The sequence below is a fragment of the Falco punctatus genome, assembly GCF_963210335.1.
Source record: "Falco punctatus genome assembly, chromosome: 17".
Lineage (NCBI taxonomy): Eukaryota > Metazoa > Chordata > Aves > Falconiformes > Falconidae > Falco > Falco punctatus.
In genome coordinates this window covers 4,449,555-4,477,504 of record NC_137597.1, presented here as the reverse complement: position 1 = coordinate 4,477,504, position 27,950 = coordinate 4,449,555, and the positions used below count along the sequence as shown (strand labels likewise).

General features: G+C 58.3%; 1 protein-coding gene across 8 annotated transcripts in view; it reads right to left on the bottom strand.

The window, feature by feature from the left end:
- Positions 1-4,123: 4,123 nt before the first annotated feature.
- The window catches only part of FOXP4 (forkhead box P4), a 73,244-nt gene continuing 49,417 nt past the window's right edge, over positions 4,124-27,950 (bottom strand). For 7 of the 8 annotated variants that reach the window (XM_080367312.1, XM_080367308.1, XM_080367309.1 and 4 more), the window contains 12 exons: positions 25,482-25,629; positions 24,734-24,938; positions 24,365-24,469; positions 21,771-21,858; positions 19,492-19,575; positions 18,104-18,305; positions 17,924-18,000; positions 17,601-17,702; positions 13,168-13,289; positions 12,980-13,046; positions 12,687-12,853; positions 8,550-12,459 (listed from right to left, as the gene is read on the bottom strand). In XM_080367312.1, the coding sequence (XP_080223438.1) occupies positions 12,315-12,459; positions 12,687-12,853; positions 12,980-13,046; positions 13,168-13,289; positions 17,601-17,702; positions 17,924-18,000; positions 18,104-18,305; positions 19,492-19,575; positions 21,771-21,858; positions 24,365-24,469; positions 24,734-24,938; positions 25,482-25,629 (1,512 nt within the window). In that variant the 3' untranslated portion in view covers positions 8,550-12,314. Of the gene's footprint in view, positions 8,495-8,549; positions 12,460-12,686; positions 12,854-12,979; positions 13,047-13,167; positions 13,290-17,600; positions 17,703-17,923; positions 18,001-18,103; positions 18,306-19,491; positions 19,576-21,770; positions 21,859-24,364; positions 24,470-24,733; positions 24,939-25,481; positions 25,630-27,950 lie in introns of those variants that run through there. The other variant, XR_013924105.1, reaches the window with a different exon arrangement.

Here is a 27,950-nt window from a genome sequence, read left to right as displayed (position 1 = left end):
GGGGGTGAAGTGGGACTGGAGGGACCCAGCATGCTCAGGATCTTGCTGAAAGCTCCAGCCTGAAGCCAGGGAGATGGAGAGGATTGTCCAAGACCTCCAAAAAGGGTCTGTTTTAAAGCCAACTTGTCACTGGCTTGCGAGTATTCCTGCCTGCACCCGACAGTGGCCCTAAGATCCTGCTGCTGGAGCTGCATCCTCCTGAGAGCCAGCCAGCACCATCCTGCCCACCCTGCTGTGTTGGGTGCTGCACATCCCAGTCCCTGCTTGGCAGGTTGGAAAAATAGGGACACTGACACCACCGGAGCCCCACGTGCTCCCTGCCTGGGCAGTGGTGAGTGCATGGGGAGCAGGATGAGGAGCAGGATGGGGTGCAGGATGGGGAGCAGGATGGGGTCCAGCACCATGCGGGGCCATGCACCCTCCTTCCCAGCTGCAATGAGCCTTTCTCTGTGTGTCGTTGTTAATGTGGGTGAAGCATCAACTGAGGCTGTGACGCCCTGTCCCCAGGGAGGCCACTGCAGCACAGGTCACCCCCCCAGGAGCCAGCGGCTGGACCATTTCCCTCACCTGACACCGCCCCAGCAGGACCCAGCCAGCTTTCCACAAGGCTTCATTAAAGCAGCATCCAAGCGCAGAGCCGGCCGAGCCGGTGACGGCGAGCGGGGCAGCGGGGTGTGCCGGCATGGCCGGCCTCTGAGGCAGTGTCTGTGAGTCACACCGGGAACACGCCAGCCCCACGCACTGCCGCCCCACATTCCTCCCTGTTTACCTGCTCAGACACCCGTGAGCCCGGCCGCACTGGGGCAGACACACCCTCGCTCCTCCTGGGCAGCCCCGTGGTCCCACTGGACAAAGGTGCTCGATGCAAGGATGACCCAGCAACCTTGGGATGCCTTGGACCTGGGGAAGGAGGAGGGCGGCTGCCTGGGTGGGTGATGCTCTGCCTGGGTGGGTGATGCTCTGCCTGGGGGAGGATGGAACCAGGAACCCGGGTGCCACGTGCTCGGCTCAGGCCATGAGGCTGCACAGCCAGCTGGGGATTAGCAGCGTTTTTACTCTGTGCTGACAGCTTGGCCTGATAACCCCCTCAAAAAAAAAAAAAAAAAAAAAAAATTTAGTACTTGGGAAGCTGAGTCACAACTTCGGTGGCCCTAGCTCTGCCCCCCTGCGCAGCGCTGGCTTTGGAGGGGGAAAGGGGCTCCTGGGGCTGGCAGAGACCTGGGCACGGTGGGAGCCATGCCACGCAGGAAAGTGCTTTGCAGGGGTTTTGGGGCTGGAGAGCAGCACTTTACCCACAGCAACGCTGGGACCGTAGTGCTGCCTGCCCCGTGGGCCATCCCACCCAGTCTCCCGTGCCCTGAGCGGGGACACCCTCGGCTTCAGAGGCACAGCACCGCTCCCCCTCCAAACGCGGGCACTTGCTGTCCTCCTGCCACCTCCTTGCTGCCTCCTCCCATGGGGGTTTCTCTCCTGCTGCGTCCCATGTTCGTTCAGAAGCAGGAGGAGAAATTTGGCAAGCCCAAATTTCTTTCTTTTTTTCAGCCTTCCCCGACCTCTCCTTAGCGTGCTGCGTCGCAGGGACAGTTCAGGCATGTCACCGGCAGCATCGGTCACCAGCAGCATCTGGCAGGGCAAGCGGCTCAGCGGGCCCCGCCGCCGCTCTCCCGGGAAGGGCCTTGGAAAAAACCATGCTGCTGCTTTGCATCGCTGGTGCCCAACAGCAACAAACCAGCCTCTGACCCCCTCCCTCGCTGTGGGGCTGCTGGTCCCTGGGCATGGTGGTCCCATGAGGGCTCCAAGCCCTGTCCCTGTACTGGAAAGCTCCAGGGATGGAGGTGGGCAGGAAGGTGTGAATGAGGTCTGTCATGGGGGGGTTACAATTTGCTCGGTGATGCTGAGCACCCAGCACGCTAACAGGAGCCTTTCCCACAAAAACCAAGTATTTCCCCCCTCCACCAAAGCATTGTCCCCTCTAAAAACCGGCCCTTGAGCAGTTTTAGCAGGGTTCTGGGGTGGGCAGGCGAGAAGCTGGGGGCGCCCTGCAGTGTACAAATGAATCCTGCGGTTGATTACACCTGGATTAATGCCACGATACACCCAGGACTGCTGCACCCCAAGGAACGCTGCGGGAGCCGGCTGTATTTTGGAAAACAAGGCCATTTCTGTAGGTGTGTGACTGCACTGACCCACATTCACAAGCCCTGGCACCAGCCACCGCTCCGAGCTCCTTCGCCGCCAAAGTAAATCCACCCGAGTCCTCCCAGCTCCCGGGCTCCTCGTAGGGATCAGCATCTGCGCCCCATCACCCCTGACTCTGTTGCTCCCCCTTTACCCCACAGCCCCCCATCAACCTGGGCTGGGGGGTGCCACAGAAGGATGGGGGAGGGGGGGCGCAGAGACTGAAACCTCCCTGACCTTCCCCGGCGAGGATTTAGCATTAAAGCCTCGACTTTGTAGTTCAAAGAGTATTTTGCAACATTCCCGGCATCCGTCCCTCGGCGAACCCTTTGCAGTTTCGAAAGAAAAATAAATAAATAAGAGAAAACGCCTGCAATCCGAAAACAAAACAAAGCAAAAATTATTAAAAAAAAAAAAACAAACACACCAAGACACACACCACCACCCCCCAAAATAAACCCCAACCACAGCATGCGGTTAACCTGCCATGAATGGGACTGTAGATTTCGGCTGTGTCTCAGCACAGAGCCGGGCTGTGCAGGCTGAGCGGTGTTTGCTTAGGGTCCAAGCCATAACCCCCTGATCTGTCGAGCATCATTACCAGTCGCTGCCCGCACACAAAATCTCTAAACAAAATAACCTTCTCAAACCCTTCTGGGCGAAGCAGACGGGGGGGAGGGGGGGGGGGGGGGGCGGTGGAGAGGCTGGGTTCGCAGTGAATGACCCCACTGTTTTAGATTTTCTGCTAAAAGATTTTGATGAGTCACGAGCTATTTCTGTAAATAATAAAAGAAAAAAAAAAAAAAAGGAAACGGACATTAAAAAAAAAAAAAAAAAAGGGCCCCCATGAACATTCATCTTTTGAAGATGGAAAAATTAAAGATTTCCCCCCCCTCCCCTCTGTGCCACGCTCTGTCCCCGGGGGGGCTGTGTGCAAGGATTGCTATGGGGGGGCCCAAGGCACATGAGCAGCTGCAGGAGCATCACGCAGGACCAGCTTCTGGCCAGAAGCCCCCCAAGCCATGGTCCCAGCAGTCACCCGGGGGGGCAGCCGTGGTGGGTGGCAGTGGTGGCTTCTGGCCCACCAGTTCTGGGGGGGTGAGTGGGACAGGTCCCAGCCAGGTGGGGGGCTGAGCACCACTGTGGCCTTTTGCAAGGAAGGAAATGGAGGCGCGAGGCCGCGCAGTGCTGAGGATGCGGGTGCACGTGGGGATGGAGAGGGAACACTCAGCAGCACCATCCCTGCATGGGGCCAGTGACAGCGTTTCTCACCGCTGCTGCGTTGGGGCTGACGCTGAGCTTGGGTCAGCAAAGCAGATTTGGCTTTGGGGTGGGGGCGACCACCTGCCCTGGCTGGAGCTGCTCTGGGGCTCCCCATCACCCCCGGAGCACCACAGGTGGCCAGATCCTGCTGTGGGAAGGGATGTGCTGTGCTCACACTTGCCAGCAAGGTCCCCCTTGTCCTCTCCTCCCCGTTCTGTGCTGGGGGACCTGCAGGCTTGGGGTCAGTGTTCCAGGTTTTCGGCACAGATGGGTATGAGCCGAGGCTTTCCAAGAGGCTGGGGTGGCAAACGCAGGCGCTTACCCCCAGCCAGTGCCTGCTCCCCCTCTCCCTGGTCTTTTCCTTCCCACCTACTAAAGCCACGTTATTCTATTCTATTCTATTCTATTCTATTCCTTTCTATTCCATTCTATTCCATTCTATTCCATTCTATTCCATTCTATTCTATTCTATTCTAATTCCTTTCTATTCTATTCTATTCCATTCTATTCCATTCTATTCTATTCTATTCTATTCTAATTCCTTTCTATTCTAATTCCTTTCTATTCTATTCCATTCTATTCTATTCCATTCTATTCCATTCTATTCTATTCTAATTCCTTTCTATTCTATTCTATTCTATTCTATTCCATTCTATTCCATTCTATTCTATTCTAATTCCTTTCTATTCTATTCTATTCCATTCTATTCCATTCCATTCTATTCCATTCCATTCCATTTCATTCTATTCCATTCCATTCTATTCCATTCTATTCCATTCTATTCCATTCTATTCTATTCTATTCCATTCCATTCTATTCCATTCCATTCTATTCCATTCCATTCTATTCTATTCCATTCCATTCCATTCCATTCTATTCTATTCCATCCCATTCTATTCCATTCTACTCTATTCTATTCTATTCCTTTCTATTCTGTTCTGTTCTGTTCTATTCTATTCTATTCTATTCTACTCTAGTCTACTCTAGTCTATTCTATGCTATCCTATTCTATTTCTATTCTATTCTATTTCTATTCCATTCTATTCCATTCCATTCCTTTCTATTCTGGTCTGTTCTGTTCTATTCTATTCCACTCTATTCTACTCTATTCTATTCTATTCTGTTCTATTCTATTCTACTCTATTCCTTTCTATCATATCATATCATATCATATCATATCATATCATATCATATCATATCATATCCTCTAACTAAATCAGTTATTCTTCCCACTGCTTTTTGAGATCCCCTGTGCAGGGGTCTCGCAGCCCCATCACAGCTTGCGCTTTGCTCCGCACACGATGCAACGCTGATATTAAATCAGCCACCATCTCTTTGCAGGGAATACACCACTGAGCGGCAAAAGAAGAAGAAATCAGCTGCATGCAAAGTATATTCAAGGGCTATTCGTACAGGAACTTGTCTGTACCCGCCCAGGAAGGGGGGAGCTGGGACCCCCAGGGGCTGCCTCTCCTGCAGCAGCCTCCAGCCCCACAACGAAACCGGAGAAGTGAAATGGGTGCAGAAGGGAAACTGAAGCAGGGAGCAAACACGCCTGCAGCCCATGGGTGGGCAGCTGTTGTGGAGCCAACGTGCTGGTTTTGGACCCAACGTGCTCTTTTGGGACCCCTCCTCAGCCCTGATCCTGGGGGGGGGGACACAGCCACACGGACCAGAGACCCCCGGAGACATCAGCGGCTCAGGGAGGGGAACAGATCTCAGAGCAAGAACACTATGGCCACATCCCTTCCCGGCCCTTCGTGTTGCAATTCCTTCATGCTCATTTAAAAAAAACCCACCAAACAACCAAAAGCACTCCTCTTTTTTTTTTTTTTTTCCCCCCTTTCTTTTTAACTATTTAAAAGCCATGGTGGCTGCGTGCATCCGAGCCAGCCACTTGCCCCTGGTCGGGGGCTCAGTCCCCAGCAGCAAACCCTGCGTTGTGCTTCAGGGGTGGGCAAAACTCCCATGGATTTGGGGCAAAGCTTCGAGCTAGCTGCAGGGAAGGGTGATATCCTCATGGATGCAAGCTCTGGAGCACCCAGGAGGGAAGAAGAGGAGAGGGATGGGTGCCTCCTGCTCCAGTTTTCTGGGTGGGTGGTGCTGCTCCGCGCCCAGGAGCTGAGGGAGGGGGTGGCTGGTCCCAGTCTGTTCCCCCCTCCACATACTGGTTTAGCAATCAAACCAAGAAAGCTTTCATGTCCATAGCAGGGGAAAAAAAGGAAAAAAAGTTTCTAGTTTAAAAGTTAAAAGCTCTTTCTCCAAGTGTTAAATCAATCAAAGCCACATGTTCCCCCAAATGATGGACAGCCTGCGCCCCGCCGCGAGCCCCCGCACCCTCCCCGTGGGAGCTGGGGACCTGCTGGATAACGGGACACTCTCCCCATGGCTTGTGCACCCATGGGTGCTGGCTCAGCCCCCCCGGGCGGGCAGTGGGGCACGTTCAGTGCACCCCAGGAAGCCACCGGCGAGCTGGCTGCGGTTCAAAGAGCACTGGAAAAGGGCCACTGGAAAAAAGATTAAGCAAATTTGGCTGAGCCGGAGCAGCGGAGGGAAAGGGGATATAACAGTCTATTAATATTGGCAGGGTCTAGACACAGATGGGAGCCAGCCATCTCACCGGGCTGCGAGGCGGCTGGGGGCTGCAGTGGCGGCCGAAATCTGCCCCCTGCCCTGTCCCATCCTCATCCCTGTCCCCTTTGCTGCTGCAGCCCTGGCTGGCAATCAGAGCGAGGATATTCAGGAAAAAAAAAAAAAAAAAGCAAAAAAAAAAAAGCAATGGCCAAAAGGCCATTTGCCATTCTTATGGCAAAGCCCAGGTGCCCCGGGAAGTCGTGTCCCCGAGGCGATGGCCAAACTCTCACTTTTTTTGTTTTTAAGGGGCAGATATTGAGGCTGCAAACCTGGCCCTGCTTTTGGAGCCTTGATGTGCCCGGAGGGTTTCTGGATAAACCTCCAGCCCTCTGGTTGCAGAAGCCTCTGAAGAACATGGCTGGGCATGTGTTAAATGTGCTGCGGAGGGGCTACACTGCAGAACTGGTCTTAAAAAAAAAAATGAAAAAAAGAGATCGGAGCAAAATTCCCTAAGAGCAGTGGCAAAAACTCTCTTACCTACTCATCATTAACTTCTTATCAATTCTCAATATAACTTCTAAAATAACTACTAATCGTTATTTTTCATTCATACAGGGAGATCTCCTGCTGTGGTAACTCCAGCAACTCACCTTCACCCCAGCCTTTAAGGAAAACCTTTCCCATCTCAGCAGCGTGAAGCAAGGGCTGTTCGGTGAGGAAGATGAGGGACACTCTTGTTTGAGCTGCTGTTGCATTTTTCCAGGAGCCGCTGCCACCTCATCCCATCCCATCCCATCCCATCCCATCCCATCCCATCCCATCCCATCCCATCCCATCCCATCCCATCCCATCCCATCTGCAGGAGTGCACCAGCACAAAGCTGGGGGCTGGCAGGGCTCTGTCCTGCCATCGATACATCCATGGAAATTCAGGCACTTCCCAGGTATCTGGGATACAGGGACCAAAATTACCAGGGCTGCTGTAGCCCCCCAGCTATCTCGACACTGACAGAGCACAGCAAGTCACTCCTCTCCCCTCTGATGCTTGGCTGACCATCATCCCTCGCTGCTGAAGAGCCTACAAGGATTAAAAAACGCAGATTATTTTTTATCAATAACAACAAAGCAGCCGGCACAGCAGCATGATAGGTAATTTATTTTATTGCATTTTATAATGCCATTGTCCATACAGATTACATGCAGCTAGATCTACTGTACAAGGGTTTACCGTCTGCCAAAGCAGACACACGGAAGTTCAGAGTACAAATACACAGCAATGCTATTTCCTTTTATACAGCACGAGGGATGTGGCAGCGAAGGCGGCGGCGGGAGAGAAAGGGTCACTTTATACACATCCTCCCTCCCCTCCACCCTCCGGCCCCCTCTTGGAACTCATCCCACCTCATCCCACCTCCCCAGCATCACCTTCCCACCCAGCGCCAAAGAGGATGAGGGGGGGGGGGGCGGGGAAAAAGACAAGGTTGTGGCAGGGCTGGCACTTGCCTGGAGCAGCCAGGGGACAGGGATGCTCCCAGCCTGGGTACCCACCTGGGTTCCCCCTGGGCCATCACCTGGGAGCGGAGGGTCCCTGAGCCCCTGGCTCTGGCCTGTCCCTACCTTCCCCAGTGCTTCCAGGACAAAAACCTAGATCCAGGGAGAGCCTCCCGGGCGGTGGGGCTGGCCAGGCGTGTAAACAAAGCAAAGAAACCCTTTGGTTTAACGCAGGTTCGGCTGCTGCTCTCCCTTCGCCTCCGCTGGCCTCCCCAGCAGCTCCCAGTGCTCCCAGCACCCCTTCCCTTTGAGCACTGGTTTCTGATCCTCCCCAGCTCTACCTATTCTAGCTATTCGGGGAGAGGGGATCATTGAGGGGAATAAAAAAAAAAAAAAAAAAAAGAAAAACATGGAAAAATGAGTAATTCCTTCAGTGGGAGATACCCAGAAAAATGCCTTTACTTACAGAGAGGTGCCCACGCCTTCCCCTCACAGAACTGCCCCAGGGCAGAAAGAAACAAGAAATAAAAAATCATAAAAAACCAAAAAAACAACCAGAAAAAACCCCAAAAGAACAATTTGTGTTGGTAGGTTTAAACCCAGTATATATATATCTCAATATATACAGACATACAATTCTGCCACACATCGCGTTTGGTCCTTTATCCTTCCTTCTCTCCCTTCCCCCCCGCCCCCGCCTCCGGCGTGTTTGAGGTAAATCCCGCAGAATTTTGTAACATTCAAACCAGCAAAAAATAAACCAGAGGGGCGAGAGGGGCAGGCGCAGGCAAGGCTGGGAGAGGACACAGTACCTGGGTTTGGATGGGACCCTGCAGAGGCAGCCGGGCCGGGCAGGGGGTAAGAGAATGAATTAAATTTACCCCTGAGTATCAAACCGGGCGCGTTTCCCGTGAAAACACCCACCAGGATTCCCGTTTCAGCAACAGCCAGGGAAGAGGCATCACCTGGAGCCACAGGACTTTCCAAACCTGTGCATTTGTTTAAAGAAAAAAAAAAACTCCTTTATATTTATATATTTATTTATATATATATATAATATATATAGAGAGTGCTCTTCGGAGCCAGGCTGGCGGCTAAAGACCTATAGGAATATACAGCGCGGAGGGGAAGGCGCCAGGTTGTCCTCGTGGGGGGTGGGGGTGATGGCATGACGGTGTACAGGGGTTTTGGCTGGACCCCTGGGGATCTGGAGGCATGCGGCTTACCCTGGCCCTGGGAAGCATTTCGGGGATGTCTGTACCTCTGGAAAAGCTTAAAAAAAAAAAAAAAATAATACATCACACCCCCTGCCCCGAGCAGGAACTGCAGCAGGCGCTGGAGGGCTTGCCAATGCCAGGGCACTTCGTGCCTGGACCACCCTGGATTTTGCTGACCCATATGTGGAACCAGGGGGTTGCAGAGCTGCTAAAAACTGGAATTTGAAGAGCACGAGGAAGGCAAAGGAAAAGGACCCAGGAAAAGCAAACGAAGGGGAGCAGCTACTGAAACACCCCCCTGAAACAGCGAGGGGGGGGTCTGAACCCAGGCAGAGCTCGTGGCCCTGTGGATGGGGGGAAGGACCCCCACGCAGAACACCTCCCACAGTGGGGGGGAGCTGGGGCCAGCAGCACCCACCGCCCGCAGCCCTCCCCGCACCCATGCAATAGTGGTGAATGCACCAGGCTGCAAAACCTCCCCCTCCTGAGGAAAAAACAAGTTAAATCAGTATGAGGCCAGGTTATTCCCTCCTCAGGGACACTGGGCTGTCACAGACACGTTGGAGCAGCACAGGGATGACACCGGGTGCTGGCACTGCCCTAAGAGCCACAGTTGCCTCCCCCACCCCCCCCGGCTGGGGAGATGCAAACCAAAAACCCAAAAGCCTGGAGGGAGGCAGGCGATCCCCTGCCAAGGGTGAACCGTGGTGGAGCAGCAGCGGAGGGGGGGTCCAGGGGCTGCACCCCAACATCCAGCCCCTCCATCCCTCCCTGGTCCTTCATACAAGTGAAGTAGCGACGTGTAATGCCAGCCTCCCTCCAGCAACACCCGCCCGCGGCAGCTGTAAACTTGTTTTAAATAATAACTTAAGATCAAAAAACTGAAAAAAAAAAAGAAAAAAAAGAAAAGAAAGGAAAAAAAATTAAAAAAATGAGAGAGGAAAAAAAAAGAAAAAAGAAGAAAAAAGAAAAACAAATCATGGAAAAATATGGGAAAATACGCAGCGCCTCTGGCCTTGCAGCTCCTTTGGAGATACATGGGGGGCCAGGGCTGCACCCACACTGCAAGAGAGGGGGGTCAGTCCGCGCCCCCCCAGCCCCAGCAGGGTCTTTGGTGTCCGGCGGAGCCAGCAGCGGCAGGGATGAGCCGGGAGAAGCCGGAGGGCTTGGGGAAGGGGCTGGCAAACCTCCTGGCCAGGGTGTTTTGGCAGCAGCGAGGGAGCGAGCGGGGCTGCGGCGTGGAGAGAAACACGGGTCGAGTGGAGACACCTAGCGAAGGCCGGCACGGCACGGCACGGCACGGCACGGCACGGCACGGCCAGCACCCACGCAACTGCACGGGCACCCACGCCAGGGGCTGGCCAGGGTGGGTTTTGCAGGATTTTCAGGGTTTTTCAGAAGGTTCAAGGGCGCCTCTACAACACCCACCGGGGGATGCTGCTGACCCCCATCAACAGCCCCCCCCGGGCTGTGCCTCCCCCCGGGTGGCTGCTGCTTCCCGAGGGGCTCGGCATCCCCTGGATGGTGCCAGGGTGGCACTGGGAACAAGGCTGGGGGGGGGGGGGGGGGCGCTCAGCCTCACCGATGGCTGCAGGGGGGAGCCAGGGCCAGCCCCCCGCCATCTCTGCAGCCACCTGGGTACCCAGGATGGACCAGGCAGCAAAGAAGATGATCTGAGGTACAGGCTTGCCCCAGGGACACATGCCACAGGGCCAAGAGCCCCTCTGCGATGTCACAGAGGTGATGGATGCATGGGGACACACGAGCACACATCCCCCTGACCCACAGCTGTGTGTTGCATTTAAACCCAAACCACAGCTCCCGGTGTGCCGGCGCCAGGACCCCGCACGGGGCTGGGGGCCACGTGCTGGAGCAGCGATGCAGCCCCCACCGCCGAAGTCTCAACCCAGGGTACCAGGGACAGGGAGGGATGGAGCAGCGCTCGGCGTCGCTTCGGGAGAGCCCAGAGCTGGGCTCAAAAACGGGAGCAGCTCCACATCCATCACGGCAAATCGCCCAAGACCCTGCTGCATGCCAGGACAGCCAGTGCCAGCCCGGCCGTGCTGGGGAAGGTGCTGGTCCCCGAGAAAGGTGCTGGTCCCTGAGGCCAGCACAGGGCACCGAGGTGGCCGCAGCTGCCTGCCGGGAGGAGCCTGGCGCTGGGTACCCACATCACCACCACAGAAAGAAAGAGCAGTGAGAAGAGGGGTGTTTGGTTGTGTTGTTCTCGTTATTATTAATTTTTTTTTTTTTTTGGCATTATTACCATCTGTTCACCTGAACTACGGACCTTCTGTCTCTAGAAATCTTTTGGTATCTTCCCATCTGGACGCACACGCACACAAAAGGATAACAAAAAGAGACGATGAAAGCGGGAGCGCCGGTGGCAGCAGGCTCGGCACACCGGCCACAGCCAGGTTTGCCCACCACCGGCTTTCACCGGGGGCCACGGCCAGGTTTGCCCACCACTGGTTTTCACCGGGGGCGGCTTTGCTGCCAGCGGCACGGCTGGGAGGCAGCTCAGCGCCGGGCTCTGCCCATGCCAGCCCCTCCGGAGGAGGCTCGGCGGTGGCGGGTGCTGCATCCCTGTGCCACTGCCCATCCTCGGAGTCCCTGCCCCGGCTTGGCAGGAGGAACTGGGTGCGCAAGGGGACGGGAGACGTTCCCCAACGGCGAGGTCGGGCCACTGGCCGTCCCTGCATGGGCTGGGAGAGGTGTCACCTGCTGCAGCCGGTGTCGAGAAGGAAGCAGGGAGCCGTGTCCTCGCTGCCCGGTGCTGGTGGCTGGCTGGGGATGGTCATCACCGCTGGGTGCCACCAGCCCCCCCACCAGTGGGGACAGGGGCCAACCCAGGGCGGCTGCTCTGCTCGCCGGGCAGTTTAGCAACCTGCCAGAGGTGACAAGGCAAAGGGGACACGGTCCCACCGACGCGCTGGTCCTCATCCTTCCCCGGCCACGAGCCAACGCTGCAAGCCCGACATCCAGACCACGGCAGGGGACTCGCCCCCGTTTCTGCCGTTTCTTCCCCCAAGGCCGGGTGGAGGCAGCACGTGGGCAGGGTCCACGGTCCCTCCTAGTGCAAAACCCACTGGGAGACGGAGAGATGACAGCGGGTTCCTGCCACCGCCTTCCCTCCCCAGGGTGGTCACTGGTGGAGGCTTGAGCATCACCGGGCAGAACACCGGAGGGGAAAAGGGGACGGAGGTGCCTTCCCTGTGCCCACCGTGCCCGGGGAAGGAAAAAGGGACCATTTCGGACAGAAACAACCTACCATCCTCGTTCACCAGTCACTAATCAAGGGAGGAGGGGAGAAAAAGTCCAGCTCTTGGGTTTTTGCTTCTCGTGTCATGGGATGTCCCCTGCGGCAGGGGTCGGTCAGTCACCGGGTCTGCAGCATGGGGCAGTGGGGAGCGTGAGGGACGAGCCATAAGCGACAGGTTGTTGCACCAAGGAAACCCTTTTGCTTTGTGGAAGTGCCTTTAAAAAACAGGTTAACGCCGAAGGTCACCTTGGGGAGGTGGGAGCCGTCGCTTGGTCTCCAGTCGGGAGGGTGGAAAGGGTTTGCCCCTCGGTGGGGAGGAGGAAGGGGTCCTTAGGACAAGTCTTCCACCGGCAGCTCCTCCTCCAGGTCCCTGTCGTCAGGAATCGTCACATTCTGGTTGGTGGTGGCCATCAGCGAGACAGGTCTGCTGTCATCTTCTGCCTCAGCTGGTTCCTCCTTCACGTGCACTGGATGGCTGCGAGGAGGGAAGCCTTCAGCCTCGGGGAGCTGGTCCCACTCGCCACAACCCCACGAAACTCCTGGTCCGACCCCTGCTCCTCATGCTGGGGGGGGAAGGAGCCATGGGAGGCAACAAGCAGCTCTGGGTGCCCACGTGCCACCGTCCCTTAGCTCCAAAGCCTCCGCAGCCCAGTGACCCCCACCAGCCCCGTCCCTCACCCTCTCACCCTCGGCCGGGCTGACCTGTACTGCTGCGGGGACAGGCGCGGGCTGTTGCTGCCGTTGCTGTTGACCTGCTCCACGGTGCTGCTCACATCGTCGTGGCCCACGTGCAGCATGCCGCTGGCGGAGCTGGTGTTGATCATGGTGGGGCTGTTCAGCAGCGGGAAGCTGCTCTCCGCCAGCGCTGCCTGCAACAGAAAGCGGCAGCGGCTTGAGGCGTGGAGGATGCGAGACCATGACGGAAAACAGGACTACGGAGGGGTGATGGTTCAGTGCCCCCCGCATCCCTGCCGGGGACGAGACTGGGTCCTTACCTGGTAACTTGCATTAAGTGCTCCGTAACCGAGTCCTGAAATCATGTTTTTGACTAAAGTCGGACTCCTGCAGAAAAAGCAGAACAATGCACGGCTGAGCGCTCCCGGCGCGGCGACCAGGGCGCTGGCAGCAGGGGCAGGTGGGAGCGCGGGTGCTGGGCTGACCCCCATGGGAAAGAAGGACCCACCCTGTCATCTTTGGTGGCCTTCGCTTTTGGTACTCGTGCTCATCGACGGTCCAGACGGCTCCCTTGACGTTCTCCACGCGCACAAAGCACTTGTGCAGGCTCAGGTTGTGGCGGACGGCATTCTGCAGGCAGAGCGGGCAGGAGAGCTCAGTGGCACGGCCCCTCACCCCGCCGCCCGGAGCCCTCCTCTTCCTCACCATTCTCCTCCTCACCCAGCCCCTGCAGGTCCCCACATCGCCTGGCTGTCCTGGCCACGCTCGGCGTGTCTACAGCCAAACGCTCTGCAAAGCCACCCATGGGTGCTGCGAACACTCGCTCGCCCCGTCGGCACCGGGAGGGTTTAGGAGTTGAGCCCCGGAGCTGCACGTCGGACACGACTCCGTTTCACGGACCTTGGCCAGGTGCCGAGGAAGATGGGGACAGCGTGGGACAAGGAACAAGTCACACCAGCAAGAACCCAGGAGCTGAGCCACCCTCTCCACTGCAGCTCACTCAGGGAAGCTCGGCAAAGCCAGCTAATCTTTTTCGTTCTTTTTCTTTCCCCCCACCCTCCCTTTTTGGTCCTTTCCCTCCCTTTCTTCTTTACATCGACCATCTTTACATTTCTAAATGTAAAATAAAGAGACACACACGTAGGCAGACAGCACAGCCCCGAGAGATACCAGCTCCCTTTTCCCCTTCCAACTCCCTGCCATTTGCTACTGCCCCTATTTCATTACCAATTTTAATTTGCCTCTAATTAAATCCTGTGTATTTTTCCGACTCACTTGCTAATCCATGAGGGAGGCAGGAGGCTGGAGTGGAATCTCTCCGAGCTATAATTACAAAGGGCCTAATCACGCCGGGGCTCTGCCTTTGAATAAATTTCCTTGCATTAAGGTTCTCAGATTCTCTGCCTTGCAAATGAGAATGACCCCAATTTCAGGAAGTTGGCCTCGGAGGTTTTTTTTTTTCTTTTTTTTTTTTTTTTATTTCGAGTCCTGATTCGTGATGAGAGACTAATTCGTTACGCTAAAACATTAACAGCAATTTAAAAGGTCGAACGGGGGCTGTATAAACAAAGAAGCTGGCCAACACAACAAGGCAAAAGGAGACACAAGGACTGAACCCCCCCACCCTGGAAAGTGTGAAGAGTTCCCAGAAACTCATCGAATTGCACCGTTGCCTCCTTCTTTTTAATTTAAGGACAAAAATAAACAAAGCTGGGCTCCTTCCCTGGTTATCCATCCATCCATCCATCCATCCATCCATCCATCATCTGTCCATCCATTCATCCATCCTCTGGTCACTGCCCTGTGCCCACTGCTCACCGGCCACCCCAGTGTGCCCAGCGCTGCCGCAATGGCCCCAGTGGGAGCCAGGTGGCGGTGGTCCTGGGGACAGAGATTTGGGCAGTCAAGTGCTGTTTGATGTGAATTTTTGGAGGGAACCCCTGAGTCACACCAGGAACCAGCCCAGCTCCTCGTGCGATGCTGGGTGCGGTGCAGAGCCAGGTCCCTGGGTCCCAGCTCGGTGCCGTCGCCGCTCGCACCCAAGGGGATACGCTCCTTTTGAGACATGCCCTGCCCCAGGGGCCTCAGCATCTCTCATCCTCAAACCCCGTGCTGGCATCACCCAGAGAGGAGGGTCGGGCTGCACTCAGCACCACGCGGACACCCTGGAGAGCTGGTAATCCAAGGGGGACCCCAGACATCACTGTGCTCCTGGACCAGCATGGGAGCAGGATGAGCCGCGGCTCTGTCCTTGCACCGTCTCTGCGAATACCCTGCACCCTGCCCGCAACCAGGGGTCTGAGGTCTGGCCGGGGCTGGGTCCTGCTGCTGCCCTTGAGCCCCTTCCCCTGGCGAGCAAACACAGGACTTCCTCCCCTCGCTGGGGCCGGATCCTGCCCGCGCTCCCCTTCCTCCTTCCTGTGCACGCAGGGGACTCCTCGTCCAAACAAAGCCCTGATTAAAGGCAAGAAGCGTGGCAAAGCCGAAACCTTTCCTGCACGTGGAGGCGCAGCCGCAGCCCAGCAGTGCCCATGTCCCCCCTCTCCCTCTGGTGACACCCCCCTGCGTCGAGGCACTGGCGGGTATGTGTTTGCAAAAGCCAAAATGGAAATAAAATAAATCCTGGCACTGGACAGGATGCGATTCAGCATCACCGGAGCCTGGGATGCCCTGTTCCCTGTGCTGGGCGTCAGGCAGGGTGCTGGCTCCAGGACACGGAGGAGATGCCAGGCGAGACCCCCGCCACGGGAATCCTCCCACCTCGTGTCGGGATGGGTCCCCTGCCTCATCCTAACGTGGCTGTTGTATTTCAGCCGAGTATTTGTTCAGTGCCAGACTTGGCTGCTCTGTTTGCTTCTCATCTTTGTCTTTTCTAATGATGTTTGCTTTACACCCCTGGCCCTGCCCCCCGTGCCGTGCCGTGCCGGGGGTCCCCCTGTGGGCCCCCACATCACACCGGGGCTCTGCCCCGCTGTGGGGATGGGGTACCCGCCTTGGCCCCCAGCACCCATGCCCCATCCCACGGGGAAGCTGCAGCAGCAGATGAGGGAGAAGCTGCAGCAGAAACGGTGGCTTTCTGAAGGGTGGAAATACATTATTTTTTCCTGTGTATCCCGCTCCTTCAAAAGAAGCCTGGCCTTGGACACTGGAATTTGGGAAGGGAATCATCCCCCCCTGGTAGCTCTTTTTAATCCCCTGCCATCCCTTCTGGTGGTGGAATGGGAAAAAATAAAAGAGCAGCAAGAAGGGAACCATGCCCTTGTTCAAGACGTCAGCTCTGCCCTTGGATAACACGGGGTGCGAGGAAGCTGCAAAGCAAAAGACCCAAAATATTTACTCCTTTCAGCCAGTAAAAAGGCAAGAAAAAGGCATTTTCACCTGCTGCTGTCTCATTCCACAGATGGGAAAACTGTAAAAACAGGTAAAGTGCTGCCCTGGGGACAGCCCCTGCTCTGCCCTGGCCGGCGAGACACCGTCCTGGGAGCAGGGACGGCCACCGCGGGCTCTGCCCCAGTGCTCCCCATCACTGCCCACACTGTCCCCGCAGCCGGGGGTGTCCCCAGGTCGCGACAGCAGCGGCAGCGACCAGCGATGGATGCTCCCCACGATGCTACCCGGCTTGCAGTGCTGCGCGCGTGCCGTGAGGGGGACTCCAGCCTGACGCAGGGACACGGCCAGGACCAGAAATGGCCCAGGCACCTGGGACCCCTCCAGCCCCGCTCCTTCCCACTGCCACCCTCCCTGCTGGGGTGTGGGGATGCTCAGGGTGGGCTGTGCCCAAGCCAGGGGCCACCCATAGCGCTTTGGAGCCCAAACACCCGTTAGTTCGCTGTTGGAATCTGCAGCAGCAACACACGGGGGCCCTGGGCTCCAGGAGAACCGATTCCTCCTTTAACCCTTTCAAAATGCACCGTCTCGCTTGTGCCTCGTTTATTCTAAATTTTTTTAAGTGTAACTTTCCCTCTGCCCCTTTATTTCTTGCTGCCCTAAGCAGGAGGATGCTGCGTCTCAGTAAACGCATGCAGCAGGAAACAAGAAATAAATCTTCCCCCGTCAGGGCAGTAACTGCTCCTTCTCACAACCACCCCATTCCTCCACAACACGTTTTCTCAGTTCTCCAGTTCTAAATAACCAAGGGGGGAGCAGCCCCAGCACCTGCGCGCTGCCCCAGAACTGATGCCCATCAGCCTAGTCCTGACAAACGGCTACTCAGCACCAAAAACTGCGAGGACCTGCCCGTACAGCAACAAGCACCGAGCAGGGGCGCACCACGGGTGCTTCTGCGTGCCAGCGGTCCCCCCAGCCATCCCCACTCTCCCTCCATCCCCATGGACCATCACCACTCTCCCTCCATACCCATGGACCAGCATCTGCACCCCACTGCGCCTCGCTGCCCTGCGTTACCGTTACCCTGATCTGCTGTTTCGAGGGTCTCTCGCTTTTATCTGCCCTTCTCTCACAGTGGGCAGCTCTGCTCCAGCCCCAGCTCCGCAAAAAGCCCCAGCTTTCTACAGTGCAGCCCTCTGCTGTATCCTACTGCATGGATGATGTGCTCCCAGAGACCAGGGATATGTTTTGGGGGGAGAAATGTGAGATTTGTCCACAAAATCACTTTCCTTCATCACCTCAGAGCTGTGCAATAAACCGGTCCTTTACCACAGGTGCCCATTTAAGCTGGAGCATCCCCCGTGGCAGGTAGCTCTGGGTGGGATGGGATGAGCCTTTGGGGGGAGAAACGTGGGATTTATCCACAAAATCAGTTTTCCTGCACCATCTCAGAGCTGTGCCATAAACTGGTCCTTTACCACAGGTGCCCATTTAAGCTGGAGCATCCCCCATGGCAGGCAGCTCTGGCTGGGACAGGGCGAGCCCTGGGTGGGATTGGGTGAGCCCTGGGTGGGATGGGGTGAGCCCCCCGGCGCTGAGCAGAGCTGCTCTCACCTTCCAGGTGGCCGTGTTCCTTCGGAAGTAGGCGAACATCCGCGTGAACCAGTTATAGATTTCGTTCAACGTTAGCTGCCTGTCGGGGGTCTCCAGGATGGCCTGGGAAACCAGAGAGGGGACAAGAGCATCACTCATGATGCCCTGGTGAGGCTTGACACCCATCCCGTAGGGAGGCACTGGGGGGAGACATGGGGGTTCAGCGCGTGCAGGGGCTCCCCCAGGACTGAGATAAATGGGGGAGAGCGGGGCTTTGCCCAAGGTGCCCCACAGGCAGGTCTCGGGGTGCAGAGCTGAAGCCCACAGCACGGGGAGCCACTCACCTGCCGAATGAGCGAGGCGTACGTGAAGGGCGGCCGGACATCTGCGTTTTTGTAAAACTCGTGATTCTGTGCAAGTTCTGGAGAGGGGATAAGAAATTTGGGGGTGGGGGGGTGAAGGGATCAGCTTGGGGACCTGGGAACCGCGTGCTGGAGGGTGCTGAGCCCCATCCCAATGCTCACCTGAAGATATTGGGGTGCAGAACTTCTCCGAGTTTCTCCTGCGGATGGGCCCCACGTTGTGTAAAGTGGAAGAGCTGATGACGGAGGGGCCCTGCCGCAGGGGGGTGATGGGCGCCGTGGCGGAGGTGGGGGGATGAGGTAAGCCGTCGGGGAACGTGTCGGAAGTGCTCTTGGAGAGGGTGGCACTGGAGACCAGGTTCAGCTGCACGGACAGGCGGGAGGGAGGACGGGTGGTTGGGCGCTGGTAGGGGAAGGACGGGTGGGGAGAGCCCCCCGGCACACCGGCAGCTCGGCACGGAAAAGCAGGCAGCAAAGGCATGCAACCACGGGATGGGGATGCAACCACGGGATGGGATGCAGCTGCAGGAGAGGTTGCAACCACGGGATGGGGATGCAACCACGGGATGGGATGCAGCTGCAGGAGAGGTTGCAACCACGGGATGGGGATGCAACCATGGGATGGGATGCAGCTGCAGAAGAGGTTGCAACCACAGGATGGGATGCGACTGCAGGAGAGGCTGCAGCCACGGGATGGGGATGCAACCACGGGATGGGATGCAGCTGCAGGAGAGGCTGCAACCACGGGATGGGGATGCAACCACGGGATGGGATGCAGCTGCAGAAGAGGTTGCAACCACGGGATGGGGATGCAACCACGGGATGGGATGCGACTGCAGGAGAGGTTGCAACCACGGGATGGGATGCGACTGCAGGAGAGGCTGCAGCCACGGGATGGGGATGCAACCACGGGATGGGATGCAGCTGCAGGAGAGGCTGCAACCACGGGATGGGGATGCAACCACGGGATGGGATGCAGCTGCAGAAGAGGTTGCAACCACGGGATGGGGATGCAACCACGGGATGGGATGCGACTGCAGGAGAGGTTGCAACCACGGGACGGGGATGCAACCACGGGATGGGATGCGACTGCAGGAGAGGCTGCAGCCACGGGATGGGGATGCAACCACGGGATGGGATGCAGCTGCAGGAGAGGCTGCAACCACGGGATGGGGATGCAACCACGGGATGGGATGCAACTGCAGGAGAGGTTGCAACCACGGGATGGGGATGCAACCACGGGATGGGATGCGGCTGCAGGAGAGGTTGCAGCCACGGGATGGGATGGGATTGGGATACAACCATTACATGTCCAAACTGGCGGAACAGCACAACATTCTGACACAGGTTGCATTCCACTCCTGCTTGATGCCTTGCACCAGCACAAGGGACCAGACTACGTGTGCCGGAGCACGGTCAAGGCATGGCCACCCCAAGAAGCCCGTCCAGCTGGGCCACGCAGGGCTGTGGTGACCATGCACAGGACAGGGAGGGGATGGCAGCCAGCGGCTGCGGGGATGTACAAGGGCAGGAGGGGGACGCACGCTTACAGGTTGGCTGAAAGGCTTTGGCTCTGAAGGTCTCATGTGAAGATGGGCCATCATTGCTTGGAGACGCTCACTTTCCTTTGCCAGCTGCAGGAGGCAAGAAGCAGAAGGGAGATGGTCAGGCAGTGCCGGCAGCCACTGCAGAGGTGTCCCCAGCCCTGGCTCTGGGCAGGCAGCATCCTCCAGCATCCCCACAGGAGCCACCTCCTGCCTGACGCTGAGCCCTCCCAAGAGCACCAGTGGGGCCACGGCTCTGTGGCAGGCTGTGGCATGCATTGTGGGGGGCACAGGGGCTACTGCTGCTCCAGCTCCATGTGTGCAGTCAGGTGAAAAATGTAGGATGAAATGGAGTCGTTTCCCATGCCTTCTGGCTGCCATCCAACAGCACGGCCCCGTCCCAGCCACCCACCGCAGCCTCACCCTCCTGCCCAGGTGCTCTTGTCCCTGTCCCCTTCGCCCTCCTCCAGCCTCTGCTGCCTCCCGCTCACCAGCAGCTCCCTGTCCGTCCACCCATCCCTCCGTCCGTCCATCCACCCATCCCTCCGTCCGTCCATCCACCCATCCCTCCGTCCGTCCATCCACCCATCCCTCCGTCCGTCCATCCACCCATCCCTCCGTCCGTCCATCCACCCATCCCTCCATCCGTCCATCCACCCATCCCTCCGTCCGTCCATCCACCCATCCCTCCGTCCGTCCATCCACCCATCCCTCCGTCCGTCCATCCATCCACCCGGACGCACAACATCGCTTTAATTGCGCGCTCTCGCCTGTTTACTCCCCCGAGTGCGGAGAAGGGTGAAATATTCACTGTGGCACCAGGAGAGATTTTGAGCCCGGCGGAGGCGATGGGATCTGACACCCTCTCTCTCCCCGTCACCTCCCCTTTCCACTGCGACCCCTCAAGCTCAGGGCTCGGCCACATCCCCATGTGCTGCCAGCTCCCTGCCAGCCAAGCCCCCTCCCCAGGCAGGCTCTGGAGCCGGGAGTCAGGCGAGGAAGGAGTTAAAGGCAGGAGCCAGAGTAGAGTTTGCTGCAAGTTTGGAGCAGCTCAGATGCTTTCGTGCTGTCGTGGTGCTCATTAGAGCTGACAGGTCTCCCCTCGTGATGCAGGCGCTCTCCGCTGGCACAGCGGGAGCTCCGTGCTGAAAACTTTATAATTGGTAGCTCCGGTGGCAGGTTCTCCTCTCTGCACATGCAGCTTTCTGCTCGCCCTTCAGCTTTTTTTTCTTCCCCTTCCTTTCCCTCCCCTCTTCAAGCCCCAGTAATTGCTTTCAACCTCTCCCTTTAGCTGGGGCTGGGGAGCAGGATGCGCTCGCACGCCTTCGCCCAGGCGGCTTCGCAGCCTCCCCACCCGGGAAGGTTTTGCTGCATCCCCCCCCCCGCCTCCACCCCCCCCCCCCCGCCTCCACAGCCCCCATTATCGTAACTCTGGGCAGAGGCTCCCAAGGCTGCTGTCCCCCCCCGGGGCTGGTGTTCCCTGTGGTGACACCCACTGCCCCACATGGCGATGGGCACAAACCGCCTTGAGCTGCTGCCAGCCCCCGCCACACACCCGGGCACTGTCATGCTGTGGGGGGCTCGGTGAGCAACCCTCTGACAGAGACCACTGCCCTGTCTCAATTTCCTCCTCAACCACTTTTAAGTCCCAAGATGACAACCCTCGGCTTCCTCCCATTCCTCCCCCACCCCCACCCCTTTTCGATTAACCGAATTACGCACGACACATCGGGGAGTCGGAGACGCTGGGAAAGGCACTATTTAAAGAACTGGCTTTCCAAAAATAGCACCCCGAAGTTGGGCTCCAAAGACCGTGTTCAGCCACCAAAATAAGTGGCCTGATTTCCCAGGCACCCAGCAGCCCCGTGGCTCTCACTGCAGTGGCGCGGCTGGGCACAAGGGCAGGGGCACAGCTTGTGTCTAGGGGCACGTACCCCCCCAGGCAGCATGTGTCTTCCAGGTCTGTGGCATCCCCTTGTACCCACAGGGACACTTTGGGCAGAAGGGATGACTTATCCCTTCTAAGTGTGCAGGGATGCTGTTGTCAGAAGGGGAATCAGTTGGAGGGTCCCCCAGGCCTTGATCTCCATCAGGATGTGGCCCAGGGCCAGCACCCCTATTTGGGAAGGATGCTTAAAATGAGCCCCGGGGGTGGCTGGTTATCTCACTACCGTCCCCAACCTGGCTAACCCCCTCTTGCAGAGAGCAGCCAAGACACGGCGTGCAGAGTTGGAAAGGAAACAGCTTTTTAAACCTGCGTTCTTGGGGGCTGGGGTGGTACCCACCTGTATTTCCAGCTGCTGTACCACTTGCATCTGAACCCGACACTGGGCCGTGCTTCGGTCATCAAGTGCATGTTCTGTATTGAGGTGTCTGGGGAGGAGAACACGGGTGTTTGTGCCTGGACATGCCCAAAATGTGGCCCCTCCACCTGGGCCACACCTGGGATCAGCCCTGACCTGCAAACCGTCTGTACCGCAGCAACGCCCAAGGATGCCCGTGAGGCGCTGCCTGTGCCGGGGATGCTCTGGCACTGCTGCCCACAGCGTGACGAGCAGAAGGGAGACTGAGGCACGAAGGCACCAAGCAAACTGGGCTGGAGGGTGGCTGTAGACAACCAGCCCTGCCCGTGGCAGCGCTGGGGCAGCCCTGCAGTGCTTATGGCCACCCACGGGTTGATGGTAAGTCCTGGAGAAGGCTGCTGGCAGCAGGTGCCCAGGAGGACCTGAGGAGCAGGTTTCCAGGACAAAGGTGGCATTATGGAGGTTTACTTACACCCTCTAAGGAAACCCCTGAAGGCAAAAGGTGACGTTTCCAGGGTGCTCCTCATTCTACCGCTTTCATGCCTGATGTTTATACGGCTACTTTATGTTTATAAAGCACGAGGCCGTTTGGTCCTTCCTGCCCTCCCTCCCTCATGGGGAAGGGAAGGGCTCCTGGCAGAGGCAAGCAGTCGATGATGGGGACGCCACTTGCCACAGAGCCAGGGATATCACCTTCTGGGGGTCCCTGCCCCCAGACCCAGCAAAGCAGCAGCTTGGGGACACATCCAGCACCAGAGATGTCACATAGCCAGGCCACTTCCTTGCTGGGGTGGGTGCAAACCCAGGGGTTCCTCACTGGAGGAGTGGGACAGGTTGGAGGGGGAGGTGCTGGGCAGCAGGGCAAACTGTACCAGGGCCACCCCAGGAACACCCCAAAAGGTGGCATCTGACGCTGGGAAACACACAGGTGTCCCAGGGTTGTGGGCCAATGCTCTCCAGGACCGAGGCTGGGATATTTCTGCTGGGACATCCCAGGAGAAGGTGCCCCAGGACTATCTACCCTCAGTCCGGAGGCAGAAGACAGCAGGAGTCTCACCCGGCTCTTTGTGAGACTTCCAGCCCCAACTTGCAAAAACAAGTTAGGTAACTGGGACCGGCTGCCAAGCCTGTACGTGAGCAAACCCCACCGGTGTCCCAACCCCACTCCACAGGGCTGCAGCTGGACCGAGCCATCCGCTCCTCTCCCCACGCAGCACACCGAGGGCACAGCTGTTTCCCCAGGGAAAAAGCTATCGAGAGCCAAAGCTGTGCTGGCCGGGAACAGATACGCCTCCCCCTGACCCTCACAGGTTTTTTACAAACCGCTGCTCAAAGGATCTGCTGCCCCTCTCCACCCCCACTGCTGAGGCTTTCCGAGCTACTCCATGGAGGTGATGCTCAGAGGAGGCTTGAAGCTGGTGCCCGGACTCCAAGCAAGGTCCCTGCCGCAGGTGGGCTCAGCCCTTGGGAGCTGGAGGTCTTCGTTCCATCCACCCCTCACCCCGACATATGCTCATGTTGGCGGAGAGGGGACAGAAACACCTCACTAGTGCTGCCGGCGAGGCTGCCCCTTGGGGAGCTTGCTCCTGCAAGCACTAGGTCTGCCTGGGGGGGCAGGCAGGTGGGACGGGGGAGTGCAAGGACCCTAGAGCCCCGGCTGGCACAGCAAGGCTCTCTTGGCACCGCAGCCTAGCCCTGGCCAACCCCAGCTCCAGCTTCCAAAGCGGAGCTTGCTCATCTGCCCCGTGCCGTGCCGTGTACACATGCCCCAGAGGTGGGAGGAGATGCCTCATCATTCACCACCCGCTCCATCGCCACCGGGCAGGGCTCCCCCAGCATCCCCAGGCTGCCTTCGCACCTCCTCATCCTCCTTTGCAAGGCCTCCGCCCGGCTCCTTCCCTACCAGCAAGGAGGCTGGTGTGGTCCAAGGGATGCTCCCAGTGGAGCCGGCCCTGAGTGCGTGGCAGCGGACAGGACAGGTCTGTAAAACCCCCAGATCTCCCCGATGGAGAGCAAAGCACGCGTCGGTGCGTCTCGGCCACCGCGCTGAGCAGACAGCCGGAGAGGCGGCGGGGGGTGGGGGGGTGGGGGAGGTTGGAAGGAGCAAGCAAGCCCGTCAGTTCCTTCTGATGTCTTTGCTAAAAATCCCGGCTACAAAGAGATCTAATTGCAAATGAACTAATTAAGTAAACCTCTGACGAAGCGTGAAAACAATTTGTTTGACCCTGACGCTAGCAGAGGGCTCTTCGACAGCGGAGTTAATCAGTCAGCGCCGGAGCCCACAAGCAGTGTCAGCGGGTGCCGCGCTGCCATCTGCTCCCTCCCCTCCCCTCGCCCCCCAGGAGGGGAGCTGCAGACCCCTCGCCTGCTGCCTGGGCCTGCCCAGTTCTCCTCCAGCAGCAAACCCTGCTGGGTTTTTGCCTTTTGCACGGGGCCCCCCCTATCTCTGAGCAGACAGATTTTGGGGGGTCCGGACCTATTTCTGGGGTCTCCCCCTCCAGCAGCACCATGCTGTTCCACCCTGAGCGCCTGGGCTCTCCCCTCCTCCAGGAAAACCTCCCCCCAAAGTCACTTACTTGACAAACTGTCCCAAGTCCTCACAGAGGGTTTCGCAGCCGGGCCACTTGCACTCTCCGTGGCCGTACAGTGGGTGGGAGCCGGGGGTCTCTTCGTGGGAAGAGCTGCAGAAGAGGGAAAGGGACCATCAGACGGGGCAGCTGTGATGCTCCAGCGTTCCCGTGCATGGGACCAGCCCTCGGGGACCCACGGGACACCCCGCAGCGGTGGCTCCCAGTCCTCCATGGGCACAGCAAAACAGGAGTAGGATTGTTTTGGGGGCGGGCAGAAAACCCCCGACCCTCCCAACCCTGCCGCCAGCCCTGTGGGTGATGGATCCCAGCCCCTTCCACCTCTCCAGGGGTAAAACACAAACGCCAGGGCTGTACCTGTCCCTTCTCGGCGTGTGCATGGTGCTCTGTCCATTGGGCAGAGGGTGATGGGAAATGGGAGGCGAGACCTTGGCGGCCGAAAACGAGGTAGAGTTGGAGGTGTTGGTGGTGAGGTCGAGACCTTCTTGCTTAATGCTGTCCTCGACAGGCTGGGTGGCCGTGACCTCCTTCCAGAGCTGCTGGAGGTCCGAGGGGCACACAGCTACGGCGCAGGGAGAAAGCACCCGCTGTCAGCGGGGAGGAGCAGCACCCACTGGCACCCATGCACCGGGCTGGCTCGGGACCCCTCGGATTCCCCCCTCTACTGGCACAGCTTGGCTCCCCAAAGCTCGGGCAGCCCAGCATGGACCGTGCACCACCAAATCATCTCCTGAAGCCGGGCAGAGCCCCCTGTGCCGGCAGCTGTGACGGGAGGCTGCACAGCACCCTCGGGAAGCCCAAAACGAGGTGCCTGCAGCACCCACGGAGCCCTGCAGAGCTGTGACCAGAGGAAAGGAGACCCCGGCCCCCCACACCCCGGCACCCCTCGGCAAGAGGAAGCTGGGGACCCGATCCTGCACCCAGCCCTGCTCAAACACTCCCAAAGCTGCTCCGGCCATGAATACAACCAGATCCCAAACTTTAAATGGGTACATTAGGAAAAGCAACGCCCCAGCCCCCTCCCCAGCCCTCTGTCACTCGGAGCAGGGAGAAGCTGCAGCCACGGGGACTCCCCCCAACGCTCTGCCTGGGCAGGGGTCCTTACCTTGGGGCAGGGTCTGCAGGGGCACTGTGCCCTGCCCCGGTGGGAGGCTCACCAGCCCCTGGCGCTGCAGGTTTAACAGGTGCTGCTGCTGGAGCTGCTGCATCTGCAGGAGCTGCTGCTGGAAGGCCAGCTGCTTGTTCCCTAACGGCTGCCAGGAGACAAAAGGGAGAAATCAAAGCGTGTTATTTCCAGCCTTGCAGCAGAAGCCTCGCAGGGGCCCGGCGGCGGCCGTGAGGGATGCCCGCAGCCGTGGTACCGCGGCCCTGTGTGCCTCCATCCTGCTGCTGGGCGCTGAGCCTGCTCAGCTGGTGGCTGAGCCGGACGGAGGCTTTGATCTGTCGGAAGAGGAGGAGAAGAAAAGGAAAGGGGAAGGGAAAAATAAAGCACCGAGAAGAGAGGGAGCGAGCAGAGCTGGGGTCTTGCTCAGAGCAGAGACCCAGCTCTGCCTGCGAGGTGGGCGAACCTGCAAACGCAAGCTGTGGGGTCCCACAGGGGAAGGCTCAGCCGCAGGGTGAGCTCCCACAGGCACCCAGCATCACCCAAAGGGGGCTCCCAGCACCCAAAAGGCACCCTGGCTGCACAGGACCCTCCTTGAAGCAGGGAAATGGTCCCTACTTGCCAAAAATGACCATTACAAGCCCCTTCTTGACACAGGGGGCAGAAAACAACTGTCCGCAGGGGAGCTGGTGCCCTGTGCCAGGATGGGTGCCCCCACCATGGCCAGGAGCACCCCCCAGGTAGGCAACTCTCCCACCCACCCCCAGGAGCCGGCTGTGCTCTGACCAACCCAGCCAAACCAACCCAGCCAAGCCCTAAACTAGTTAGGCAGGACGGGTCCCTGGGGAGGCACCAAGAAATCCATGAGAATTAACTGAAGGGGAGAGAATTCAATTAGGGATGGGGACAGGCAGCTGCTAATCCGAGCCGGCCACGAAAGGGGAGCTGCCCTGGGCCTGCCCGGCCTCATTAGCGGGGCAGGCGTCTCCGTAACCCCTTGAACCCCTCGAACCCCTCTGTTTGTGCAGACATTGTTTGCAGGTTGCACGGAGCCGGGCTGCAGGCAGCCTGAGCCGGCTGTGCCGCGCCACCCAGCCCCAGCAGCAGCCCAGCCCCTCCACGGCAGCTCCGTTATCCTCGGCGAGAGAAGCATCGGGACCCCTCTCGGCAGAGCAAGCCCCCTCCTCGGCGGAGCACGGCCAAGGCGCTTTGCAACCCCAAAAATAAGTATTTCCACAGCCATGTTCTTACTGATGAGCGCAAGAGCTTTGCAAAAGGCAATATCCCTTTATCTTCTGGCTGGGTCTGAGCATCGTGGGGACTCAGGCTCCTGCTGCACTGGGGACTTCAGGGACCTGGCACAGCCGCACCTCCCTTGCTCGATGATCCCCGAGGCTGCATCCCGCTCTCTGCTCAGCAGGGAACAGCAGATGCTCTCCACGGCAAACCCAGTTCGGAACCAGCGCACGCTGCTGTACCCGAAAGCACCCCTGGGATACAGGTGGTCCCCTAGAGATGCTTGGCCCCGGCTTTGTGAAATGAAGGGCGAGGATAGGGCTCCAGGCATGGTCCTGCAAATCCTCCACAGTCTGCAATGTCAGGCACGACTGTGAGTCCCGTCTAGGTCACAGAAAGAGTTTAAGTCTGGTTTCTCAGCCTCAGAGGGATGTGCAGACTCTTCCCTGTCCTGTCCACCTCTTGGCCATGGCAGGACTGACCCCCAGCGTCAGGTCCAGACCCTCTCTGGCTTTGCCTCAGTCCTGCACCTCTGATGCTTGAAGAGAACAGCACAAATGGAAGCGATTTCTGCTCAGTGAAGAGAAATCTGTGCTTGCCCTGGCTCCTGAGCAAGGTGCTGAGCCAGGAGGGACCTGGCCATGGACCATGAGCCAGGCCATGGACCGCAGGATCATGATGGAGGAAAAAAACCCCAAGGACAAGGCTGCGCACCCGAGGGCCTTAACAGAGGCAGCACCGTCCCTGTCCCCTGCGAGGGGAAGCTCTGCCACCACGTGGGATGGACTTGCGTGCCCTCGCCTGCGTTAGAACAGCAGCTGGGACGGGTTGGGATGGGACTGGGATGGGATTGGGATGGGATGGGCGGCTTCTCCTCCTCTTCCCGTCTCTGCTGCTGCCCTCCCCAGGGACCCCAGGGCAAGCCCTGGCTCCGCATGAACACAGCCTCATTCATGTCACTTCCAGGCTGCAGGGCAGGAGGAAACTGGAGTGAATGAAGTCACAAGGATCCCCGGGGCACATCGCCTGCAGCTCGTAGCCCAGCTGGGCTCTCCTGACCTGGCCTCACCGGAGCTGCGGCTGGTGGAGTCAGACCCCCCCCTGCCCCACGGGACCGGGCAGCCCTGACCCATGCACGGCTCTGGCAGGGACGATGCTGTCCACATTGAACCCGCACCTTCCCGTGCTTCGAATCCACATGTGCATCCTTCCAGCTTCACCAGACCACCAACGTAA